The 27,084-nt window shown below is 45.3% G+C and overlaps 1 protein-coding gene across 1 annotated transcript in view; it reads right to left on the reverse strand.

Moving 5' to 3' along the window:
* Galnt18 (polypeptide N-acetylgalactosaminyltransferase 18) overlaps positions 1 to 27,084 on the reverse strand; it is a 307,200-nt gene that overhangs the window by 148,731 nt on the left and 131,385 nt on the right. Inside the window, exon 2 of the mRNA XM_048361612.1 lies at positions 3,058 to 3,250. Coding sequence (XP_048217569.1) covers positions 3,058 to 3,250 — 193 coding nt within the window. The remainder of the gene's footprint in view (positions 1 to 3,057; positions 3,251 to 27,084) is intronic.

Raw genomic sequence — 27,084 nt, forward strand, 5'->3', positions numbered from 1 at the left:
GCACGCTCTTTTGAGTGGTCCACTAACAGCTTTCTGTGTTGGGTGTGTGTCTGGCGTGTAAGCTGAAATAGAACCGGTCAGGGCCTTCCAAGTTCATGTGCAAAGAGAAACTGTCTGCTGTTAAAGCCACTTACCCAGTGCCCTCTCTGAGAACTGAGAAGGCTCAGTGTTCTCTACTTTTATTGGACTGTGTTTTTTTGTCTAGAGTATGGGCCAACAGAAGTCACCTTGCCACCCAGGGGAGCTATGGAAGCTCTATAAACTGTAAAGCTCAGGATGGAGGGAAGAGCCTTCTTTCTGTTCTAATGATCTCAGGAGGAAACTGCAGAATTCTTCCCACCCAGCATCCTTTGGAGTCCCTCGAACCCCATTGAAAGTGACTAAAGGGCTCCACTGTGAGCGTACAGCAAGCATGGTATGTTAAAAGAAACACAGCTGCGGGCCACAGCCCAAGGGCAGATTTGGCATTAGATGTAGGGTTCAGGGCTCAAGTTCAGCTACTTGTTCAATTGTGTGGCTTGAAACAAAACTCACTCTCAGTGTGCGTGTGCTTGTGTGTGTGTGTGTGTGCACACGCGCGTGCGTACCTGTACTGGGACTTTTACCTAGGCCTGAGTGTTATCCTTCAGCTTTTTCACTCAAGGCTGGTTCTTTACCACTTGAGCCACAGCTCTATTTCTGGACCTTTTTTTGGGTGGTGGTTAACTGGAGATAAAGGTCTTACCATCTTACTTGCCTGGACTGGCTTTGAACCACAATACGCAGATCTCAGCTTCCTGAATAGCTAGGATTACAGGCATGAGCTACTAGTGCTTGCTCGCTCCTCTTGTATTTTGGTTTCCTCCACTAGAAATGGGAAGGACAGGTTGTGACTTTTCTTGTTGTCACTGCAGTTGTGGATGGGTCAATGGAAAAGGCACTCCCAAGTCCAGCCTGCCACATACTGGTTATTGTTATCACAAGCAGTAGTGAGGGCCAACTTCCTGTTGATTATTTCTCAGTTTCCCTTTAATTTTGAACAAACATGGGCTGACCTTGTCTTTTCTTTTGTGCTAGATTTGCTGCAACATCCCTGGCTCTTCTGCTGGCTAAGTTTCCAGCTCTACCACAGGATGTTTTCGCTGGAGTTTCTCTTTCATGTCCACATGCGACTTGCATCTCTCCTAGACCCAGGATGGTCCCTATAGCATGCCTGGTGGGCTAAGGCTCTATGACATATAGTTGACATCACCTTTCTAGCTCCCTCTCAATGGGGGCTATCACGGCCCCATTCTTCTGCCTCTCCTTTGGGTACACAGGAGCCTTCTGCCCACTCTCTTTGCCTCCTCTTCTTCCTCCTTCACCTGTTAGCCTAGCAGCTACTGGGCCCTTTGACAGCCACAAGTCCAACATGTTACCAATTTGCTACAGTCTTTCCCATGAATCTCTACCTTGCAGAGTAAACAATAACACTTCACAACAGCCTACAAAGCCCTTCTGTGAGTCCCAGCTTCAGCTTTTCATCTGAATCACAATGTTTGGAGCCAAACATTAAGATACTGGACACCACCCTGGAAACCCTCGTTTAATTGGTCTGGGTGTGAGTCTGGAATCTGAAGTTTGTAGATTGCTCAACAACTGCCCCCTTGTTCCAGCAATACAGGCCATTTTCCTCTCCCTCAAGCATGCTGAGCACACTAATGCTTTAGGAGTAGAACTTGCCAGTTCCTCTGCCTGAATTGTTTTTTTTCTTTTTCTTCCTCCTCCTCCTCCTTCTTTTTGTTTTTTGTTTTTTTTTGGTGGTACTGGGGTTTGAACTCAAGGCTGATACTCTGCACAAGGCCACCAGACCATGTTTTGCCTTTTCAGATAGGGTCTTATTTTGTTTTCCCTGTAGTAAAAATGGCCCTTAGAATTGTGATCCTCTTAATTATGCCCCGAGTAGCTGGGATGACAAACATGTGCTCTGCCGAGACTGTTTCTGCCTCCTTGTAGTCACATGGCTTTCTTCCTCAACTTTTCTAGCTCTTCTCTCAGGCTCTACCCTCTTCGTGAGACCTCCTCCGACCATCCATAAAAATCTACAATTATCATTCCTGTCCCAGGAGGTCCCTATGCCCCTTCCCACTGTACTCACTACCACTATACACCATACACTACGTATTTGACTTGTTTATTATCTGTTCCCAACCTACTAAAATGCAAGCTCTGAGAAGACAGAGACTCTGGTCTGCTTTGCACACTACTCCATTCTAGACACACGAGGACTTCACAAATCATCTTTAAGTGAATACACAGTCCTCGTTCCCTTTGTAGGCCCCCAGCCCTTTCATCTCTATAGGCAAGTCAGCTTCTCCACGGGCCAAGAACAACCATACTCAAGTATACAGTATACAGTAGGCACTCAATAAATGTCAATGGAACTAAATTGAACTCTTCCCATTAAAACAGCATAGCCACTCAACCTAGCTGCAAGATCTTTCCCAAATACTCCAGCTATAAGTTCACTTCAGATTGTAGCTTTAATAAAAACTTTAAAAAAAATGAAGAGAAAAGGGAGGGGGGAAGAAGATATGGGGGGAACTCACAAAAGTTAATGAGATTTTCTCAGCTGTAGTACGTGCCCACATTTTTAATAATTAGGAGTAATAAAAATTCTAACTGAACCTTAAAGGAACATCCTTTGTAACAAAGATAGAAGTCAAGACAGACTTCTCTGTCGGGTGTAATGACTTGTTAGTCCTGGAAAATGGATGCACCTTAAAAAAACTAATTTACAGGGAAAAAATTCTTCATAAAAATGCAACTAATGGGGTTAAAATGATGTATTGGAGGGAATATCAGATGGTTATAATACGCTTAGAGGGTGAGTTAGGTCCTCAAATTGTCTAATGGAGGGAAGCTGTCCCTAAACTCAACAGATAGAGACACTGATGCAGAGAGGACAAACCCTGGATGGAGTGGGAAAGGGGCCCAGAGGTCTGATGCCCAGTCATGACTCTGTTCCCAGCACTGTGAAGATCCATCTCGCCAACAGGCAGGTTGACAGGGGCCCAGTCACTGACTCTGCTCGCTCACCCACTGGGTCTGAGGTCAGGCAGTGGCCGGTCGAGGGGCAGGCGATCACTGAGGTAGGCGTTGTAGCCGTAGTACTGGAACTGCTTCAGGGCCATGCGCCGGCCTTCAGGGCTGAGCTCCTGGCCCCAGTGTGCAAACAGAGAGGAGTCTGTGAAGGGCTCAGCCTCTGCCTCTTCGGGCTTGGCAGGAGCCTCTGGAGAAAGAAGGGATAAGGAGATAGTGGGTCAGAGGGTATTCCTAAATATGCCACAACAACCCCTTTCCCTTCCTCACACCAGACTTAGATAAAACAATTTTAGCCCCTTTATTGCTGGATGGTAGAAGATTGGAATTGTTCATGCTTCCCAAAGATTCATTCATCCATGAGTCTATTCCTTTATCAATTTAATAGCCACTAGACATCGGGACATAGAAATCCACCCATCAGGGTTAGCCATGAAACTGATGAAATGTGTTCCTGGTACCTCACGTCGTCAGCATAGACCCTCAGCATAGACCCATTCCTGCCAGGGATACTATCCTGGTCCTCCACTGGGTCTCAGCTTCTCTTTCCCCAGCTGGAACCCATCCCCTATGAGTCCTAAGACTACCACAATCAGCCAAGGGTCTTCACATCTGCTCCATCCTATCTGAGCATCTCCCTTTCCACTGTCTGGTGCTGCTGAAAACTGGTCTACCCTGTGGCACATAACTGTCTGTGCTTACCACCAGCCACACCACCTCCTGCTTACTCTGATTCTGTTCACAGTGGAGGAGATAAGGATTCAGATGATGACCAAGCCATCTCTAGTCTGTCACACACTCTAGATACTGCCTGCTGGATCCCTGTTGAGGTCGGCAACAGCTCATAGTTACCCAGGGACTTCCCAAGAATATACAGGGGATGGAAGAACACAGCTTTAGATTCAGTTAGGGATTCAAATCCTATCCTACCATACACTGGCTACAAGATCACAGCATACGCTCTCATCTTCCTGAGCTAAAATTATCCCACTTGTGATGTGGGGATCATGATACCCCCTCCCCCCCACAGAGATCTGTGAGGATTGCATTAAATAACGCATATGAAGTTCTTAGATCAGTGTATATCTCAGAATGAGTACATAATCAATGGTAATTAAAGTTATTTTAACAAGGGAAGGTCATTTATACACCTCTTTTATGGGAGGGTAATAGATAGATCTTGCCAGGCACAGCCCACAAGCCAGGACTTCAAATTAGTTTCTTGGAACTGGTGGTCAGACAAATCTTCTAAGGCTAGACATCGGAGAAGTTGAATAGAGATGCCTAGCCTACTGGACAATGCCTTTTATGATCATAAATATGTGAGGTAAGTAAGAAATGGAGCCCATGCCCTGGAAGGAAAGAGAAAGCAGAAATAGGTAAGGATCCGGAGAGACAGGTTTGGGACACCTGCCAGTATCCCTTGCATGGAGCCAATGTGAATGTGGCACACCTAAAAGAAACAGGCTAGATCAGAGCTATAGAATACATCTCCTCTTGTGCTATTCCGCAAAGAGCAGGCCTAGGAGGGAGGAGGATGCTTGGTAACAAGGAGGTTCTCCAAAACCCAGGTCCTTTCAACGTGGAGGGGCTAGTCCACTGGTAGGAAGACCTCATCACCGGAAGTGTGTGGAGGCTGTTATGGAACACATTCCATGATTCTGAAACAAGTAGAATATGCTTATACCAGAGACTTTAGTGAGCAAGAGAGGCAAAAAGATATGTAAAGGATGGCTAGGTGCTGGCCAGTCTCATTGGAGACCATAAGTAAGGCACCTCCTCTCTGGTGCTATCCTCTAACTTGACACGTGTGTAACTTCTAGGATAAGTTTAACAGACAGCACTCACTGAGAGCTCCTCTATCCACAGACCAGACCTTCTTCTAAGTGTGTCTTTCCTATCAGTCATCTCTCCCAGATAATCACTATTGAGCAGATGAAGAAAGTGAGGACAAGAAACTGGCCTGAGTTCACACAGAAGGAAGTGAAGAAGTTGAGATTCAATCCTGGGAAGTCTATGTATGCACAGTAGTTTACTAGCTCTACAGAGAAGCAAGCTGGTCTACACACATCTCCAAATGGTATATCACCTTGGTTACCATTTTTTCTTAAAGATATAAGAAAAGAAAATTCATCAAGCAAGTTAGGATATACTGGGGAACAAAATGTTAAGTGTGCATACATTTAAAAGACAAAGCAAACATTTTTAGGGCTGTGAAGACCTGCCCAAATATCCCACGTAGAGCTGGGGTGCCCTTGTTCATCCTTCTCTCTAGAGGGTACATTTAAAGGGAAGCAGACTTGTATGATCTTGAAGGTCCTTGTTATCTCTAAAATGATGTATGACTCATTCTTTTGGAATGGGGGGGTAGTAAAAAGTCTAAGTCAGTGAACCAACTGAATCATATAATATTGAAAAGAAATGTAGTTTTATTGCTCTCAAATACCTAAATGGATATTACCAAGTAAAATGAGATCAGTTAATGAAAAAATTATGATTCACAATTAGACCTGTGTTGCATAATAATGTAGTACAAACATATTGAAGTCCTGGATTATAGCACCATGTGTCCCTACACTTTTACTCAGTTTGAGTACAAGTGACAGTGAACTTGAACACAGTGTGTCCTCAAAGATGAAGTAGTGGCACTTCAGCTAGAAGGAAGCCATGTTTGTTGTATTCTTGCCAAGAACCAAGCACGTACCAGTTGAGTTCTTATCTTTTTGTCCTCCTGGGATGGACTCCAAGTAGGCAGGGCCCTGTCTATCTAGTTCCTGCTGTGCCTTTTCTTTATAGGGTTTGATAATCATTTTTAAAATAAATTGGTTAATAAGTTATCTATAGTGGTTACTTTAGTAGACACAAGAAGTCCAACATGAAAAGGCAAAATAATCCAAGGCCACCCCTTTGTCAAGTGTATTAAATCAAAGACTAGCCTCCTCCAAATTCTACATTCATTCATTCCTCTACAAAAGGAATGGCATATTATGAATCCATTCTCCACTACCTACTTTTTAAATAAAACTTTATTGAAACATCATGGCCCTGTGTTCACAGTTTATCTATGGCTTATAGCTATAAGAAAGAGTAGGTATTATGGCCCAGGAAGCTGAAAATATTACCTAATCTTTGAGGAAAATCTTGCTATCTCTGCTGCTATAGTTGGAATATGAAAGGTCCACCACAGGCTCATGGGTTAATCATTTGGTCACCAAAGAGTGGTGCTAATTTGAGGAGGTTTGGGAAATTTTAGGAAATATGATTTAGCTGGAGGAAGTAGGACACTTGGGGTATGTCCTAGAAGAATACATCTGGTCTGCAGTTCTTTCCCTCAGCTTCTTGTACAACACGAGATAAACAGTGTCTGTGTTCACCTCAGTATGGTGTTCTGCTCACCACAGAGGCAGAATTAACAGAGCCAAGCACTAGGAATGAAATCTCTGAAACCATGAACAAATCATAAATCTATTTTCCTTTAAGTTACTGTTACCGTATTTTTGTCACTGCTGTAACATTTACGATGTCCTCTTCCACCAGTGGCCTTCAACATCCCTGTCCCTATTGACATCTACGAGGTCCTTTGCCCAGATGGTCAGAACCCTACAAGTCCCAGTCTCATCCCCAACAAGAGCTCTGGTTGCAAACCACAGAGGCAGCTCACCTCAAGCCTTGTCTCCCTTGGAGCTAGAGTCCTTCACTGCTTCTATGTTTCTTACCTCTCAGCCAGGCCTGTCCTATGCAACAAGAGCCCTTCCCAGCATTCCTCTCATACCCACCTTTATATTTTCCCATTTATCTTGCTTGTTGTTTGTTTTCCCTGACAAGAATATGAGCTCACGGAGGTCTAGAATTTGCTTGGCTGAATCAGCAGTCATTACAACAACATACCCAGTTCATACTCAACCAATATTAGCAAAATGAATAAACAGGGCAATATCCCTGGCAGAGTGGCCATCAGTAAGTCCCTGCCCTCTGGGGACTTCCAGGGATGAAAGTGGACTAGAGTCTGGGCTAGCAGGAGTGTGTAGCATGAAGGTACTACTGGGGCAGTAATGGTTTATCTTCTTAGTTCACTTAAGCAAATGATTGTGTATTGCTATGCAGACTAACAGTACACTCTTAGATGCTCTCAGGTGGACCATGGGATATGTCACAGGCAGACAACCTTCACTGCCTTGTTAAATCTTTTACACCAGAGTATTATTTGTCACCTTTCCCAAGTATCTGAAACAGGACTGGTCACTGAGTACTTACCCTGAAAGCATGGGAGGGAGGAAGGGAGACAAAGAGAAAGATGTGCCTTCCCCCACTCCTTTCTCTTTCTCTCTCATTCTCTCTCTTTCCCCACTCTCACACAGAAGGGCTTAGAATCAGAATGAATCTGAAAGGAGACTCCAAATCTCCCTCTTTCCAGGAGCTGGGCACAGATGGCAGTGCAGCAGAAAGACCCAGCACCTCTAATAAACCAACCCAAGATGCCCTTGGGGTGTGTTAAACCAATCTACAGAGCCACAGAAGACTGGGTGGCAGGCCACCTGGTCCCTGTTTCTCCTGACCCAGGCATCTCCCAAATTCCATAGACATGTTGATGCCTGCCTATTCTTCTAAGACTCCAATATAGCCAAGACGCTCATTACAGAGCCTTGAGGAAATAAATAGACTGCCCAGAAGAGCTCTCTTGAGAGGATGCTAACCACTCCTTGAAGAGAAGAGTTGCAAAGCAAGGTTCTTATGACATCAACAGGAAGAAAGGCTGATTTGATTCCATCCTCTGGGAAACTGCCTAAGAGATTCAGGATATCTAACCCTCCTACCCCCCTAGGCCTGCATCTGGGAAAAATAGCTTGGTCAGTCCTATCCAGTGGGACACCCAACACTTACTGTTAGACCTGCCCACAAAAGTGTTGACCCCTCTTATCAGATAAGCAACAAGCACATTTAAGCAGATTTGTTCTGAGTAGTTTATTTGTTTCATCCCCTGCCCCCACCCCCCGCCCTACTTTGGAGTGTAGGATGGAACCCAGAGTTTGCACATAGAGGAACATGCTCTACACCAAGTTACATTCCTAGCACAAGCAGGCCTACTCTGCACCAGAACTGTACTGGGTATTGAAATACAAAGATTATTCAAACATATCCCCTGCTCTGTGTAGAATCTGACCATAGTAAAGACAACATGTAAAGAATGTGAGCAACGCTATGATGGAAGTTGTAAAACATGTCATCTGTCCCTGGAGGGGAAGGAAGGGTACAGAACAGGTTTCCTACAGGAGAGGATGTTTGTGTGAGATGACAAAGAATAAGACAAATGAGTCACACAATTCACTCTAGAGAAAGGAATAACAAGTAGGGCTGACAAGAACCAAGATGCAAAGCAGGAAGAGCATGAGGTAGGGCTGAATGCTGCTGGACCTATGCTGTGCAGATCTGCAACCAGGAAAACAAGACCAGCCTTTCAGGATGTGTTCAGGCCTGGTGCAGGCAGTGGATGGGTGGGAGAAAGGAGAAGCACAGTGAAGACTGCAAGCCTTAGCTGGGTATGGTGGAACAGGTTTATGATCCTAGCAGTTGGGAAGCTGAGGCAAGAGGATTACACATCTAGCCTACCCTGGGTGACTTGGTAAGACACTGTACCAAAACAACAACAAAGACTACAAGGCTGAAAGGCATGGGATGAGCCACGTGTATGAAGCTATAAGCCTGCATCCCAAAGCCCACAATAGGTGCTGTCCCAAGTAACAAAGCACATAATCTTGAGATCCAACTGTAGGCTGATCTTGGCTGTCTACATTGAAAAACCACTGGTCCCCCAGTAGAGGGAACCCATTCCCACTGCACTGTTCCTGCCAAGTGGCAAAGCCAGGCCTTTCCTACCTCTCTTGGCCTTTAGGTCTCATCATTCCCAGTGAGCATAGGAGGACATGGCAACTCAGAGATGTCAAGGAATTTGTTGCTGAGTTCTCACATATCCCTACCCACTCATATGTCATGGGCCAGTACACACTTGGGAGAGGAGACCCACCTCCCAAAGATCCGAGCACCTTCAGGTGGGGCAGCCACTCAGTTGGTGTGCCCTGGTGTGGACCAGCTGTATATGTGGGAATACCTTTATAGACTTAAACAGCTGCTGCTCAGAGTTCTTCCAGGTACATCTGTTCTCCAGATACTCTGGACCTTTCCCAGTCCATCAACCAGCAGCAAAAAGGTTGCATGAATGCTCCAGGAGCCCCAGGACCCTGCTCTGTGCCACACAAGCATCTCTGATGGTTGGTTGGTGCTGTGCCTTGCCAGATGCTTGCCAAGTCTATTTTCACTATCACATGTTCAAGCCCTTCCCAGGTTGGCCCTTGTGAACAGAGGTATGGGCTTTTGGAGACACGCTCTCAGTTTATTAGATCTCTATGTTAAGGCCTCCCCCACATTGTGCATAGCCTGTTTTCCAGAAAGTTCTATTGATGAGCATATGACACATCTAGGGAAAAATCACAGTGGTCTCAGAATAAGCCTCCAGAGCCTGACATACAGTCCCCGAATGATAGTGGAACATTACAGATCCGTCCTGACAACCTCTCCACTAATTCTCTGAGACAGGAGAGAAGTAGGGCAGGAAAGGGCTTGCAAAGCCTTAGCAGCTAATGCAACAGAAGCCATACCTCCAAGCCTTGTCTCTGGCTAACCATCCGGCATGAGGAACACATCTGGATACCCTGCCAAGTCTTTTGAGGCTCTCAAAGGCACTCATGCTCAAGGAAGGAAGGTTACCTATGTGAAGATGGGTCATTCAGCCGGCAGCCCAAACACAGGGGTGGGTGGCCTAGCCACGCTGGCTTTTGCTGCAAGATCTTGGCAGTACTGAGACCCCAAGATAGAGTGAGAACATAGGCTCTACAGTGAAACGGACATCATAGTGCTTCTCTGTCTTGTCTCATTCTTTCTGCCTATCTTCCTGAGGACCAGGTCACAGACAGCTTCGTTGTCTGGAGCTGAGCTATTCTACCAGCTTTCAATCATGGCTGCAAATAGAAACCTAGAGGTGCAATGGCTTTTTTGGAGGAGTTGCATAAGAGTTAATAGCTTAGACTTTATGCTCAGCAGACCCCAGTCCCTGTCCTTGCTTCTTGGGTTATATGACAGGCAATGGGAAGGGTCCTGATGGCCTGGTGCTAATGAGATTAGAGAGGCTTAGGGATCCATGTAGGGGCTGGGCAATAGGTATTCTAAGAAGGCCAGACAGGTCTACTTAGGAGATTTAACTCAGACAGCCAGTCAGCATCCCATTGCCCACACCAGGCTGTGCATCAATGAGAGCGGCTCCTGTAGAGATGCTTCCCCGTGGAGCAGATGGAAGCTTCTTGTTTCTCTGCAGTAGAAGGGACAGCTAAGAGGGTTCTGAGGGCAGGTGAGGAGTGGACCCTGCTTTGCCCTGCAGCTCGTCTTATAACCACTGCTATTTCTGTTTCTGCTCTCAGACTTTGCTCCATCCTGTATCTTTGGGGGGTAGCTGATGAGATGTAGAAGCCAGTGACTAGAAACAGGGTGATATCTTAACTGTTTTACTCAAGGCTAGTGCTCTACTACTGGAGCCACAGCTCCACTTCTTGATTTTAGTGATTCATTGGAGATAAGAGTCTCACAAATTTTCCTGCCTTGGCTGGCAAGAACCATGATCCTCAGATCACAGCCTTCTGAATAGCTAGGTTTATAGGAGTGAGCCACTTGTGCATAGCTCTAGGCAGAATATTTGGGTTTCTTTCTTTTCTCCTTCTCTTTAAAATAATGCCCCTAAAGTATAATTTAGGTATGGCAACATTCACCCAGTTGAAGTGTCCAATCCATAATTTGAAAATCTTTTCTTCAACTTTTGAAATGTGATGATGTATTGTTTACTTGGTGTTAAAAGGAAAAGGGCTAATTGAGTGTCCACAAATGTACATTTCCCCCATCAGCTTCCAGTAAACTCTTTGCCTGTTGACTTCCTGCAGGTGGAAGTTACTATTGTTTCCTCTAAGGAGCCTTCGTGGCCTCTCCAGAGACGTTCAGGCTCTCAGCACTGCTAATGAGGGTGAGAGCCACACCCAAACCTCACCTTCAGCCTGGCCTCTGCTGTGATCCCCACAGTCCAGGATGCTGTCTCTCCTCCACCCTCATCCAAATATCCAATCCAGGTCCACAACCTAGCCCTGGCACCTGGCTCCCACCCCTCAGCCCTGTGCGTATCTGCAGTCCCATATGCAGAATGCTTGGCTGGCTCATGTTCAAGATTCAAGCCTCTGTTTCTCTTCTGTAAAATGGGGCAGGGCTTGTGCTTTACCTGGATGGGATGGAGAACCTTAGTATATCACAGTGGTGGGTCCCTACACCAAGTGAAGCAAGACCTTAGTCCTCCAATGTGTCTGGGCTCCCAAGAGAAACTTTCCAAATCACATTAAATCCCCGTTAGTGTATTTGGAAGAGGGTAAGTAATAAGATCCTCTGCTCACAGAGAGTCCCTCTGTTTTGCTTCTAGAAACGAATCTGGGATTGAAAGTCTTTGCTGTTGAGAAAGCCATGAGGGTCTCTCTCCCAGGACTCCACAGCTGATAAAATGAAGAATTGACATCTGACAGGAAAGGGCTTGTCTTAGATTCTACACTATTAAGCCCTGGGACTTAATTCGTGGAGGCAGTGGTGACTGACTGGGTATAGCTGGCACTGGCCCCTAAAGAGTGCTGCAAGAGGAACAGAGGCTTCCAAAGGGTGCCTATTCTCAAGGCAGTGCACTTGGCAGGAAGATGAAATGCCCTACTACAATGCCAAAGGCAGGCTTTGCACCCTGGTGGAACCCTGGCATTTGTTGTGCCCTGCCTGGACTGGCTGTGTGACCTTCACTATGCTCTTGAACCTGTCTGAAGTTCAGCTTACTCATCGGATTGCTCAGGATCATAATATGAACCTCTAAGTTTGTTGCAATGAGTGGAGGGATGGACACTAGCAAGGTCTTAGCAAACCCTGCTGCTGATCAGCCCCATTAAGTGGGATTGCTTTCTGCAAGTGTAACAAATGACCACTCAGAGACATAAGAGATCACAGATGCATTATCTTATGGTTTTAGAAGTAAGAGCATGACAGGGATATGACTGGGGTAAGATCAAGGTGGGGTCAGGACTGATTCCTCCTGGAGGCTCAGGGGAGAATGTTTCCCTCCCCTTCCAACTGGCCCGTGGTCCCTTGTTCCTCTTCAGAACTGACAGCAGTGGGTCAAGGTCAGGTCTTTCCCTAGCACAACATGTTAGCTTCTTCTGCCTCCCTCTCCCACCCTCTCACCACAGCTACATAGCCCACATGGGCGGAGTAACCACCTCCATACCACCTACAGCCCGACTTCTCTTTCCCATACACAGTTCCTAGAGACACGCTGACAGACACATCTCTAGATGGCCATTCTCCCGCCAGCAGAGTCAGAGCTTGATCATTTCATTTTTCCTGTGTATAGTTGAAGGAGATTCTAATACTTTCTTTTCCCTGAGGGCTGTAGTGAGACAGCTGGAGCTGATGTTTATTGAGTCCACCATATGCCAACACTACTTTTAAGTAAAGTGTTCCTCAATATGCACAGAGACCGCCTGGATCTCACTAGGTAAGATTTTTGCCAAGGCCGCTTCCAGGGACTCCAAAGGAACAGACCACCCGAGGGTGGCAAATAGCCTTCCATGGAAGTTGTGGAAGGGCCTTATGCCTCCTACTACCCCAACTTTGAAGCCACCTGGTCTGTTTCCTCCATGCAGTAGCTAATGGACAGCAACAGGGAGCAACAGATAGTACAAGGCAGAGGCTGCGGCAATCTCCTTCCTGCTCTGTTATGAGTTTCCTGCTGGCTACAATAGAGCCACTCCATTTTCCAGCTGGCTACTGACCTGAGTTCCTCCTCCTGCTGTTGTTCTCTAAGCTCTGGCATGTGGCTGTCTCAATTCATCTCTCAAGATCTCCTAGAGCTGCTTTTCTGTTGTTTGTTTGTTCCTTGTTGAATGCAAGGTGTCCCTGAACCCTCTGAAATCTGATGAAAACCACTGATCACTTCCTCCCACCAAAAAATGCATATAATCTGCATTCGTTTTCACAGGACCCATGGAAGGCAGTACAATGGGAAGCAGGGGGTAGCAGGCATTTTTTTCATCAAATACGAGTAGTATATATTTTAGGTTCCTTGGGTATTGTATATACATTTATCTGAATTAGAGAAGGGAAGGAGAACATCAAAATGGTGAGATAAGAGTAAAAGGCAGGGGCTGGGGATATGGCCTAGTGGCAAGAGTGCCTGCCTCGGATACACGAGGCCCTAGGTTCGATTCCCCAGCACCACATATACAGAAAACCGCCAGAAGCGGTGCTGTGGCTCAAGTGGCAGAGTGCTAGCCTTGAGCGAGAAGAAGCCAGGGACAGTGCTCAGGCCCTGAGTCCAAGGCCCAGGACTGGCAAAAAAAAAAAAAAAAAAAAAAAAAAGAGTAAAAGGCAAACCAATGCAACAGCGGTACTTACAAGACAATACGCTGTAAATTAACTGTACAACTTGGGGGCAGGGAGATGGAGAGGATGGAAGGTAGGAGAAATATGAGGGAGGAGGTAACAAATTTGACAAGAAATATGCTCACTACCTATGTATGTAACTGTAACCCCTCTGTATATCACCTTGACAACAAAATTAAATTAAAAAAATATTTTATGTTACAGGTCATGGGTCTCTGTCCCAACCATCTAGCCATAGGAAACAGGGTTGCATGGGTGTGGCCAGGTTCTGTGAACTCTATGTAAAAGCAGGCAGAGCCATTGCTGAAGTTTGCCAAGTATAGCTATAGCAGATTGCATATCTGGCTGCATCACTTATAGATGGATGAGTCTTAACTACTCACTGCTTCAGTTTCCTTCAGCTGTAGAATGGGGAAAGCAACACCTACATCAGAGGTGCAGTGGGAAGGAAGGGGTGCCTATATGCACAGTATGTGAACAGCACAGTATGTGAACAACACAGTAGGTCAATAAAAAAATGTGAGCTAGGATTTACCTGAAGGTTACGAGCCTCCAACTCCAGGACACAGCTTTGGTATGTTTACATGGAAGATTTGCTCTGGCTTCCTTACTATCAGCTTCCTGGGGCACAATTTTACCTTAGTAAAATCTAAGCCAGATCCACTTGGGAAGGACAACAGGCAACTGCATTCTAGAAGTCCAAGTCACAGAGAACAGGATCCAGTGCAGGGGTCCTGGATTCAGCAAGGCCCATCTAGGAAGGGCCACTGGGCTAAGAGTCAGGGAAGGTGGCACGCACTCAGCAAGAACCAGAAAACATTCCAAGGGTCTTAGGGGAAGCACAGTGCCACAAGTGTGCATTTACATATCAAGCAAAATACAGGAAGACACCAGGCTCTATGAATGCACTCCTGCGAACAGTGAACCCCTCCTGCCAGGCTGGCCCTCTGGTATCCTATCCCTGACTTCAGAGCCTGAGTGTGGCAGAGCTTACCACAGAGATGGCCAATGTAGGCAGAATCAGCCAGAACTTGGCGTGTAACACATACATTCATAGACAAAGGAATGGCCTGATTAGAAATCATGCAGAATAAAAGCTACTATTAAAGAAAGCATCCAAGTTTTTACACTCTTAGCCAACCACATAAAAGTACATGTGAAAAACTCATTTCAGGGAGTGACAAATGTATGTATCTTAGGAAGCAGGATTTATATGTGCCATTACTTGCTACTTTAAAACAACCCTTTAAACTCAGAATTCTGCCTAGGAGATATAATGAACTCTGAAGCACATCCCATCATTCTCCCCAACCAAGAGCTGACAGCCTGGAGCTGAGCACCGGACTTCTAAATATATACCTCACTCTTCCCACATAAAATAGTATTTCCACACATCACTTTCCTGGAATGAACCCACCGAACCAGCCTTGTACAGCAGGTGCACAGAGGCAATCAATGGCTGGACTCCACAAGGAGAAGGAAAAACACATGGCCCTTTGCCATGGGCCCTGAGTCCACCCAATATACTGGGATGCGCCACCCCATCCTTGCCTGCATTAAGTAATTCAAATCCTGTGCTGCCCTCCTCTGGAATATGACCGTACCCTTTGCTCTCTGGGAACCCCTTGCTCTCAGCACCTACTGGGAATCTTCTTATTTCCTGAATCATCCTTCTGGTCTTAAAGGGAGGTGACTTGTTGTAGAGTACAGGTTCTCAAGCATCAGCAAGTGCTGGACTCACCTGGAAGATGTGCTAGATTCCAGACCCTGGTACTCATCCCCTGCCCCCTAGAGTCTCTGGTTCAGCTGACTGGGGTGGGGCTTGGGGATCTTCATTTCCAGCACACTATGAAGGGATCTGAGTCCTCACTCAGAACCACAGAGGTGGAAGAGGGAGCACTAGACTGGGAGTCACAGGCTTCCTCTCTAGGCCTAGCTCTCAGTTCACTCACTACAGTGTTGGGCAGGCCATTCTTTACCTTAGACCTGGTCTTTTCTTCAGTACACACAAGACAATCACTCCGATCCTTTTATGTCCCCAAAGGTCTTGATCCCAAGGTGGCTCAGATCATGGACTGTGGCTCACATAACACTGGTGCTTCCACTTGGAAGCAGAAAGCTTCTAAGTTCAACTCTTTCATGTTATAAATCAATGAAACCCCAGAGTAGTCAAATGTCTTTCTCGAAGCCACCCAAGTAAGATTCCCTCATTCCCTACTTAGTGATCCCTCTTGCCACCCACAAGGCTCCTACACAGGCCACCTGCTGGATGAATGCACAAGTATTTCCAGTACTTCGAGGAAGCCAACTCAGAGCTTGAGCCCTCAGCAAATGGCAAACCTCCTCTCTTGAGCACTCTGTCTGGGCCAAGTGTCTGGGACAGATCAACAGGAAGCTCCAGCAACTGTTGGTCCAGGTAGTCTGGAAGCTTTCAGTCACAGACCCTAGGATTACCAGCTCAGGCTCCTGAAGGAAAGGGGAGTTCCTATTCTGTGCTACTTAGCTCTCAGTGGCTACACATGTACACACACACACACACACACACACACACACACACACACACACACACACACACACACCCTGCAGCATACCAAAAGGCTTATCCTGAGAACAGATTCCTCTAGTCTCAAGCAGCCGCTCACTGCATACAGCAAGACCATTAAAAAATGTATCATTTCAAGGACTAGAGAAGAATACTTATAAAAACAAACTTGCCAGAATAAATATTATGGGGCGCCACTCTTGTCAAGTAGCCTGTATCTGAATGGTGCAAGTTAGAGCAGAGAAGGATTAAATAGGAGTCAAGGTATGGAGAATTTAGGGTCTGTCCACATGGCCCCGAGTGACCCCAGTGGGGCGGCCTGGGGCTCAGTGTGCCATGGGTCTCAACAGCTGTTGGTCTTTTTTGGGCAGTTCTCAGTCATCAATCTCCCAGCCCAGCAGCCAGGGCTGTATTGCAGCATAGAAAAGTGGATTTGTCCTTCGGAAAAAGTTAACAAACAAGCCCTCCCACTCCAGGCCCCGGCAGGATCAGGAAAAGCTTTGAATCCACGTCAAAGAAGCCATCAAAGGAAATAGGCCATTTTCAAACAAAATCCATTTCTTGAGCATGACAGCAAAAATATTTATCACATGAAAGATGTGAACCCCTTGTGATATCTGCACGATAGCACATGTCTGGGGAGGCGCGTGCAGAACCCAGCGTGCCTATGATTTTTGAAAGGGGGTAAAATGAGTCTGCAATATGCTTAATTTACCAACCCAGTCATATTGCATGGGCATCCAGGGCAGAGGAAGGAGGCAAGCATAGCCTGTGGCCAACAGAATCAGTAAAGGTCTGCATCAAGCAACTCTGCATGCCCAGGGCACAGTGAATAAGGTCCCAGGCTTATCTGTCTCTGTCAGCCATGAGCTTTGAAAAACTGCCACACAGATACCTCATGCACAAGGTCAGACAAAGCTTCTTCAGCAGGTCTGGAGATTATCCAGAGTCTGAACTTTCCTCTATAATCATGGCATTGTGCTCTACAAATGTATTTTCACAGTGTACAATACAGACTAGCAAAAAAAAAAGAAAAATCTCAGAAGGGCAAGTCAGCCTTCCTGTGAGGGCCGCCGTCTCCCAGGCTACGGTCCAAGGATGAATGTTCTGCTCAGAGACCCTGTAGTCCCAGGGACTCAAAAACCACAAGATATTGAGGGCAATGGTTTCAAATTCCAATGCGTGCCCAAGAATTCACCTGGCAAGTTGTTAAAAACACAGGTCACTCTGAGATGCCCCACCCCTGAAAGGTAATGATTGCCCGAGTTATATGAAATTAGCTCCCCTGGGTCAACAAGATCCAGGTCCACTAAAAACCCTTCAAATCTCAAATACAAAGCAACCCTAAATGTCTCATTCCCCTAAACAAATACTGTCATCTCTTTACATATCATAAATATTAAACTGGAAAGAATACTGTGCCTTTTTTGGTAATGTATTAGCATTATTTCCTTTCCAACCGCCTTTTGGAAGTTTAATAACTTAAAATGCCAAGGTCTGGTCTCCCCATTTAAGCGTCATAATGTTTTATTGTCTCTACCTCAGCATCAAAGGCAAAGTGGTGAAGGCTCTGAGACATTCTCAACACAGAACGGGTCCAGGACCCAGGCTCTGATGGTTCCCAGGCTCCAGAAGGCAAGTACTCTCTTCCTGCCTACTTGCCATGCAGTCAAGTCAAGACAGTCAAGTCTTCTTTGAAGGTTCAGTCTTTTCCCTAGAACACAACCTCCCCAAATGTTTATGCTGAGTGTTCCTCAGAACACACTTTGAAAAAGATTTAAAAAAATTTTTTTCTATCTATTTCTGCTAGGTCTGGGGCTACAGAAATGTTGCTAGGGAGGAAAATCCAATTCAAATGGAGTGATGGAAGACCACAGAGTCTGTTCACTGAGAGCCACTTTCCGGAGTCACCTGTGGACAAGGTTCTTAGGGGTAGGATTTTTTTTCTCATTTTCTCCCTTCCTTCCTTCCTTCCTTCCTTCCTTCCTTCCTTCCTTCCTTCCTTCCTTCCTTCCTTCCTTCCTTCCTTCCTTCCTCCCTCCCTCCCTCCCTCCCTCCCTCCCTCCCTCCCTCCCTCCCTCCCTTCCTTCTTTCCTTCCTTCTTCCCCCAGTCCAGGATCTTGAACTCAGGGCCTGAGCACTCTCCATGGCTTCTTTTTGCTCAAGGCTAGCATTCTGCCACTTGAGCCACAGCGCCACTTCTGGCTTTTTCTACACATGTGGTGCTGAGGAATTTAACCCAGGGCTTCATGTATACGAGGCAAGCACTCTTGCCACTAGGCCATATTCCCAGCCCCAGAGGTAGAATTTTTTAAAGCAGGATTCCAGAAATCTTGGTCTTCTCTCTGTTGAGAAATAGTCAGCTTGGTAAACACCCATTCCCCATGGGGTGTAGCGCATTCTGGAGATGATTAAAGGTGGTACAGACATGGCAAAAGGATCTAGTGAGAAGTCCTGTGGGCTCCCTGACTCCAGGCTCAGTACTCCATTGTGAGATGGACATGGACATAGGTGTGCTGCTAGTGGTGCATCACTTCTCTGGGCTGACTGGCTGGCTGCCTTGCTGGTCACACAGACAGGTGGTCAGAGAGTTGCATCCAGGGCAGAAGATAACGCTCTAACCATATCACTGAACATTTGAATAATTTGGAGTATTATTTTGGGGCCTGAGGGGGGCAAGAAAAGCTGTCAGAGTTGCTGTAAACACAAAGAAGCCAGCCTGCTTTCTTGCCTCTATGAAGGTCCCAGATAGTGCAGAGCTAATGAAGGCCCAGAGCCATGGTCCCAGACTACAGGGGCTTCACAGAGGGAGAAGATAAAAGGCAGTGGAACAATTGGGACAACTTGCCTCTCATTATAAGTGGCTCTCATGCTCTATAGAACATTGTATCCATGTAGAGGCATCTTCATTATATTCATAGACAAGCATTTTCTTTCTCAGTAGCCCAGGTATTGCTTCAGGAGCCCATAGAAAGCCTTGGAAACAAGAACAGTAGATATCAGGCATGAGACCACGTGGGAATCCCTGAAGAGGCCAGGAGCTCTCTAAGGCTGAGTATGCCTTAGCCACTTTGGATCACTACCTAGGGCTGGCTACCTGTACTCTGTTGATCAGGTTTGCGGATGCTAACTAAAATGATGTCTATACATGTGATAGCATAGGAGTCAGTATGCAAAAGAAGGCCTTTGTAGGGCCATGGTGTCCTAGCTCTTTTACTGTTGTTACAACTGAATTTCAGAGACTGGGTAATTGAGAAAGGCTACAGGTTTGTGTAGTTGATGGGTTTGGAGGTGGAGGAGTTCAACGGCATGGTAGTGACTTCTTGTTGGGTGGGTGTCCTGCATAATCCAAGGCATCCTATGGTAAGGGACACATAGAAGATAGCCAAAGTGGCTCTTACAAAAGACAGATAATTAACCTATTCTCTCCACTCCTTGCTCATCCATGAATCTATAAACAAATAGATTCATTCATAAGGCCAGAGCTCACATGACCCATTTATCTCCAAAGGTCCCACTTCCCACCACTGCTTCATTGGAGACAGAGTTTCCAACTTAGACACATTCAAACCACACAAGGAAGCTGAGACCTAGAAAGGTTAACTGTCACACTGGGATAGCCTGAAAAATAAAGCATCTGTACTCTGGAGTGTATTTCTAATGGTGCCCTATGAATAGCTGATCATGGGCCCTTTGGTTCCTGTGCTGATCTGGCCTTTACTGGTTGTTTGACAAATAAAACAGCTTTTGTAGCCTGGCTCTCTCCATCAGAAACTCAGTTTTCCAGGGCCATGAAGGGCCTACCAAAAAGATAGTCCTAGGGTGCAGGAGATGTGACTGAGGCATTAGGAGAGCCACAGGGGCCTCAGCAGAAAGCCACTTGCAGGAAGCAATTGGTGTTTCTTTTAGAGTTTGCTTGCAAGATAAGTGGATTTCTTTGGTAAGTACAGCCAGGGAAGAATGGGCGATCTATCTCACACTAGGAACAGCTGAGAGTAAGCAATTCCAGTGAGGGGCCAGGGCTCGGCCATCTGGATGACAGCCACGTCTCCCACTGTTCTGAGCTGCCAGGCTGGAGAAAAGGGAGGGATCCCAGGGCCCAGTGCCAATGCTTGGCTGTCAGTCTCCCTGGCTCAGGGTAAGAGGGGTCATATGAAGAAGGGAGCACACTGGGGTCAATCTTTCCTCACTCTCTCCCACTGGCCTGATGTATTTCGCAGAGCTGCCCTTTTCTATCCTCAGTAAATCCAAATGAAGTCAAGATGAATAGGTTCAGAGAGAGAAGGGAGGCAGAGAATATACCCAACTGTTAGCAGTTATTTCTAGATTGTATAAGTGATGATGAAGATCGGTGTTATAATGGAAACACAATAACAAATAACACTTTGAGGGCTTTTTGAGCGCTATTGAATACAAAAAGTGGAGCATAGATAGGACTCTTACATGTTGAGTCTAGTTGCAGTGATTAAAATGTAGACTGTGCTATGTTTATAAAAGTACCAATTATGTGCCAGACAGTGTGCTACATAATTTCTATTCATTATAGCATTTCATCTTCAGACTAACCCAAGGGAGTAGGTACCACTATCCTCATTTCACACACAGCAAGGCAGGAACTTGGAGATGGGCTTAGAAAAGATGGTACAGCTATGGTCTAGGGGTGCCATTCATGTCGCTTTCTTTCTTCTACCCCATTCTTCCCACAGTTCCCATTACAGCCCTCAACTGGTACACACAGACCCAAAAAAGCTCTATGACTAAACCAAACATCATTACACTGATTAAAATTAAGTAGAACTCAATAGGGTGACTGTTACTTATTTGACTACTCAGTACAAAATATTCAGAGGCAAAAGCTTTGGAAGAGCGAAAACGTATTTATTGAGCAATCAAAGGAAAGTGCTCTGGGCCCAGAATATGCTCTGGTATATATCTTATTTTATAAATACAAACCCAGTCTTATTCAAATGTTTGAAATGAAAGATTTGCCTTTCAATGGAGAATCAGCATTTCAACATAAAGGTGTCTGAGTTATTCACCAGAGATGCAAGATCCGATTACTGCTGTATATTTAGCATTTAGAAAGCGCAAGGATTCAGAACTCTCATTTCAGGCCTGAAGGCTGCTGCGTGAGCAGATGTGCAGGGTGAGGTTTATGAGCCTCACCTTCAGCATCCTGAGTGCTATGTTTGAAGAAAGTCTTGGTGGGACAGCAGCAGCCGGGCCATCTCTTTACAGACCCAGGATGTATATACAGGTCAAGGAAGAGAGACCCAAGACGGTTAAGTTTATAATACTAACAGCATCTATCATCTGTGAAGCTGCTGACTAGGTGTTCAGGCTCTCTTTGTAGCACATAAAGTGAATGTCTGCTTCAGGTAGCTTACCTTCTATCGATGGAAACAGATATTACATAAAATAAACCAAGAAGCCAGAACACTATAGACTATGACCCAGTGCAAAGAGACTTGGCAGGGAGGGGCACTGCTTTAGACAGGGTGGTCAGCCCAGGCTACTCTTGAATTGTTATCTAAAAGATGAGAAGAAGCTAGACACAGGACAAAGGAGAAAGCAAGAACAAGAGTCTTGTGGCCAAGAAGAACTTAAGGTCCTTGAATCAAAGAACTAAAGCAATGTGATTGGCAAAGAGAGTGATCTAGGTGAATTAGGTAGGAAGCAAGGGTAAGATGGGGCAGGGCCTTGGAAAGAGTGTGAAAGAGCCTTATGAGGATCTTAGACTAACAGCAATGAGAAAACTTGGAAGAGTTTTAAGCAAAGGTACAGCAAGACCTGATGAACATAATGAAAAATGCATTCAGGTGGCCAACGCGTGGAAGGAGGCTAGCTAGGGGCGATGGAGGAGTCTAAGGAAGAAATAGCCTGATGAGGTTAGCAAGAGAGAAAGCTGGATCTAAGCTACATTTAGGAAGACAATACTTCCAACTTCAAAGTTAAGTAAGATGGATTCATTCATTCCACAAACATTAAAGAACAGGAAGCGTGGAGGCCATGGATTTATTCTTTACTCCATTAATAGAGTTCAGAACTGCAGAGGCACCCACCATGGGAAGGGTTGTTGGGCAGAAGCAAGGCTTTCATATGTGGATGGATAGTAGGTAGGTAAGCAGATAGATAGGTAGATGGATGCATAGATAGATGATGGATGGATGCATGGAAAAAGAAAGGGAGAGAGAGAGAGACAGAGAGAGATATAATCTCCTAGAAAGTATATTAGTGTTGGCTTCAAAGCTGCCTAACTCCAGCTCCAGAGTTGGAGTCCAGATGTAGGAGCAGGCAGCTAATATGAGCAAATATCCCTATGCCAGGTGATCCTCTGCCCCACTGCCAGACTTCCCACCAAGCACATTGTGAACACCTTACAGGAAAAAAGATATGGAACTCAGCCACGAGTTAACAGCAAGAGGCTTCTGAATACCATGCACATTTCAACACGTAGACTTCAAAGTTTTCTCTATTCCATTATATCACAACAAAGAGAATAGCCAAACAAGATCTTCTTTTTAAAATTTTTTCATTTTACTTCATGTCATTTCTCTCATGTCTTCTACCTGCATAATACATCTTGTTTTCATACTGCAGTCCCTGTATCTTAAACAGCTGCTAATTATCATATTTCTAGAGCCTGTTAACAGCTACTTTCCATGGTGAGATCTTTCTCAATCTCCATATGAGTCATTTATTTCATTTTTTTTATGAACATCACAGGTAGGCACTCAGTGGAAAAACAATCATTAATCTCATTAAAACAGCAGGGTGAGAAGCTCAGAGTAGGCCTCCTGACATTCAAAGAGTTTAGAATTGTGGCTCCCAAGCCCCCAGATTGAGTTTTGTTCCTTTTAGTCATAATGAATGTTAAAATCCCAAAGCATACTTTAAAACAAAGTCTTTGAAAGTTGATCTGAGGCTGCTGGATCCTGCTGATCATACTCACTTCACAATATCATTAGCCAGTCACGAGAGGAGCCATGTGGATGGCGGCCCTTGCCTAGCATTCATCTAATATATTTTCACTAAGATGAAACCTTGGGCGGGATGAAATTCGAAGACTGAGAAAGTGTTAGGCCAAATTTTCCAGGCCTTCTGGATTATTACCACTGCAATTCACATTCACCTCCATCAGGCATCCTCACTCCACAGAATTAGTTCAGTCCCAACTCTAGTGTCTCCACAGGAAAAACAAGAGGCACCAAGTTCAAGATCAGAGTTGGAGTAGCCATGGTCTTCATGACCTGTCACACTTTCCTAGCTCAATACTTCCCTTCCAACCAGGAGGCAAGATGGCTCCTGCTGACAGACATGTGGACATGGAGAACAAGTAAGTGCCCTTCCCTTCTCTGGTTAGCTATCCCTTCATGTCCCCAGGAGGCTACACAGTAGTTCAAGAGTCATGATTTCCCTGCATATCTGCCAGCCAGGCCCATGGAATCCAGAAATCAATTCGTTCAATCTGTTCCCAAACCAGCTGAGAACTCTAGCACAGTGCCAAGGTTCTCATGGGTAGCAGTGTGGTTGGGGGACATCCAAACATTAATAACAGTACAGGGAAGTGATTCCTCATAGTCATAAGCCCTCCCCCCACCCCCGGGATTCCAGATTCTTATTCTTGCCATAGCTGATTTATTAGGGCCTGCACGTGTTCATATGTTCCTATCAGATCAACACGCATCCCTCCATACACACAGAGAGAAAGAGAAAAGAAACAGATAGAGACAAAGACAAAGTCCAAGAGAGACACACACAAAGGGAGACAGAGACAGAGAGCTAGAGAGATAGAAACATAGATTGAAAGTGCACATTAGTTCTACTCTGCCCTGTTTTCTTCGGTGGTTATTCAGGAATACTTGGAGTCAGGGAGCATGATTCCTCTTGGGTGCACAAAGCTAATTGGACACATTCAGAAGGGAGAATCTCTCCCCCAGCTTATACAATTAAAGTTGATAAATAAGCAAATAAATATGTTTTCTCTGACTCTAGAGGTGCCTCTTTTATTGGCTCATAAAGCATCACCCAACACTCTTGCTCTGCTATCGACAGCTTCAGTGACAAGGCCGAGCTATCAGCCCTCTAATTGGAATGTCCTTTTCTCAAGAAACCCCTTTCTGAGGAAATCTGATTTTCAGCCCTCACAGTCTCTCTGCAGGAGCTATCACTCAGAGGTTCTTAGATATTGGAGATAATTATTTCATCACAACTCGGGCATGATGTGACCAGGAGGCAGATCCCTGAAGATGCTCAAATAACAAGAATGCTAAACTGGAACTTTTCTTTAAGGCCCAATATGTGATGGCTACGAGATGCCCAAGTGTATTCTTAGTCAAATGAGAACATAGAACTTCAAAGTGGATGACTGGAAAAGGATCCATGATTCTCCTGACTGAGCAGGACTTAGGACTGGGTTTTTCAAGCTTAAAGAATAGGATTTGGAAGGAGGACTCTGACCTCCCTCACCTGAGAAGAGGGACAATGACCTGTCTCCACCTCAACCTTAAGATAGAGGTTTCCCAGGAAGTACTTAGAGAATTGGTATGTATTTCCTGAAGTTGGAGGGCACAGGACAGGTGCCTGACACCTGCCTAAAAGAGTTAAGAAGCCCTGAGCCCCTCTCCAGTGGCAGGATCGAGGTGGTTGAGCCTAGGATCCATGGAGAGAATGTCATCCTGCAGTTGGTTTAATGAGTATCCTTCCTAAGAGGGCAGCCTTCCAGAGCAAGGGACACCTCCATAAGCCTCAGTAGGGGCACCATCACAGAGGCAGAAACTATGGCACAACTAGGATCATCCGGTTAAAGCCAAACTGCCTGCATCAGAAAGCTGCAGCCAGAAGACTCACACAGTATAACAAAATGGTCCACTTAAATATCTGCTGGGCTGAGAGCACAAGCTGTTTTAGAACCTATCACTTAAGTAAAAGCCCTCTTACCCTCTCTACTGCTTCTGTTTCCTCTTCTTCCTTTCTGCAACAGCAAGAGACAGAAGAATCAGGACCAGAAAGAGGCAAAGACCCACTCATTTCATGTCCTACAGTCTCCAAGAACTAACATTAAATCAGGTTTGAAGCTTGGGTGATTATATAGCACAGGACCCCCTAAAGATGGAATGGAGGCTATGATTTGGTTTACATCCATCTTGGGACTTATTCATGTCATTCATGAAGATGAAAAGTCATAGTCCTGTCTGAATTCTCACCTCAGAGCAGAGAAAAACTGTTCTCCTATTGAGCACATTTAAAAGGACAGTGATATGGAAGATAAAGGTGGCTCTGAAATAACACCCAGGAGTCTTGTTTATTCAAAAGTACTGGCTACAGTGAGTCAGAACAGCAGGAGAGACTCTACTCAATCATCCATGACTAATTCTGCTAGAAAATCCTACAATTAGGAACTGGTCTCTTTGGAATACTACATTCTATCTAAGATCAAAAGCTTTCATCCCCATTGGGCCTTGATATTTTCCTGGCTATGGAAGGACTGGCTTTCTGTTGGAGGCAAAACAAATCTATATTTAGGGTTGTTTGTCTACAATGCAAAGATAATTTGAGGATATAAGGAATATCCTAAAAGCTTCTAAAGAGAGGGGGAAAGCAGGTCATCTCTGAAGAAGCAAAAAGAATCATAAAAGCATAAAAGCAACACTGGGAGCTAGAGACAGTGAATTGTCACCTTCAAAATTCCAAGGAAAATTCATTTTCGACCCATGGTTCTACAGCCAGCTCATCTGTCAATCAAGTGTGAATGTACGAATAAAGACACTTTCAGACATGTAAAGCCCAAAGCTATATTTCTCATGACCTCTTTTTTTTCTTTTCTTTTGGAGGGAAAACTACTGGGAGATATGCTCCTACAAAAAAAAGAGAGTAAGAACAAGGAAGTCATGGGATTAAAGCAGGAAATCTAGCCCACAAGTAAGGATAAGGGACTAAGCCATGAACAGCTAGCAGCACTGAGGCAAGCCGGGAGCAAGCAGCACAGATCCAATAGAAGGATCAGCATTCTGAGATACAGGCATAAGCCTGTATATAGATGTAGATGATATATCCCAGCAATAGGAAAGTAGTACCAAAGTTATAAAACAGGCATGATGGAGCATACCGGAAAAACATGAAGGATAAATGCTTATTTAATTTTTTTTTTTAGTATAGAGAGCAATGTGATTAATGTGTCTGGGGTTTTCTTATTTGTCCTCATAGCCATCCCCTGCCCTTCTCTGACCAGTTAGAACATGAGACAGGAATGAATCCTGAGGGTTCGCTTCCCAGTTGGCCTCTATCTAAATCTGACAAGTGGAGGCCCTGGAGGGGCCTGGAAGGGGTTGAAGAGCTAGAGGGAAGAGCTAGAGGGAAGCCAAGTACATCTCCCTCTGGCCTGTTCACAGGTTCCTCTTTTTTTTTTTTTTTTTTTCCTCACAGAGGTACCTTCTCCGCTTAGCATGGATTCTTCCTAGAAAGTTCCACTGTGGTTCCAATCTTCGGTTAGATGGCCCCAGTCAGGAAGTCTGGGAAAACTACCCACACCCTTGGCAGTGCACCTTCAGGCATTGTAGCAGCTACTCGTGTTGCTCCTTCCTGGTGGCCTCAACTACTCCTGTTTAGTTTCCTAGTTCTTCCATTATCTGTGAAACTAATTCTTCAAATTTATTCCCTGCCGGGGACTGGAGGCATACCTTAAGTAGTAGAGTACCTGCCTAGTAAGTGTAAGGCTCTGAGTTCAAATCCCAGTATTGCCACAAAACAAATCCATTCCCTTTTGCTTAAAACATTTGGTGATTTCTGTTTTCTTAACTGGACACTGATTTAACCAGGAAAAACAAAATGTTTACATCATAGAAGTCTCTTGTAAAGTGCACAGTATGTTCATAGCATGAAATGCTAAGCACGTTCTATTAGCTTAACCTAGAATGGGAAGACAGGGGAAATGAAGAACGTGCTCTTGGTCAGTGGAGAATATAAGAAAGCCAAACGCT

This window comes from Perognathus longimembris, chromosome 13 (genome assembly GCF_023159225.1).
Source record: "Perognathus longimembris pacificus isolate PPM17 chromosome 13, ASM2315922v1, whole genome shotgun sequence".
NCBI lineage: Eukaryota > Metazoa > Chordata > Mammalia > Rodentia > Heteromyidae > Perognathus > Perognathus longimembris.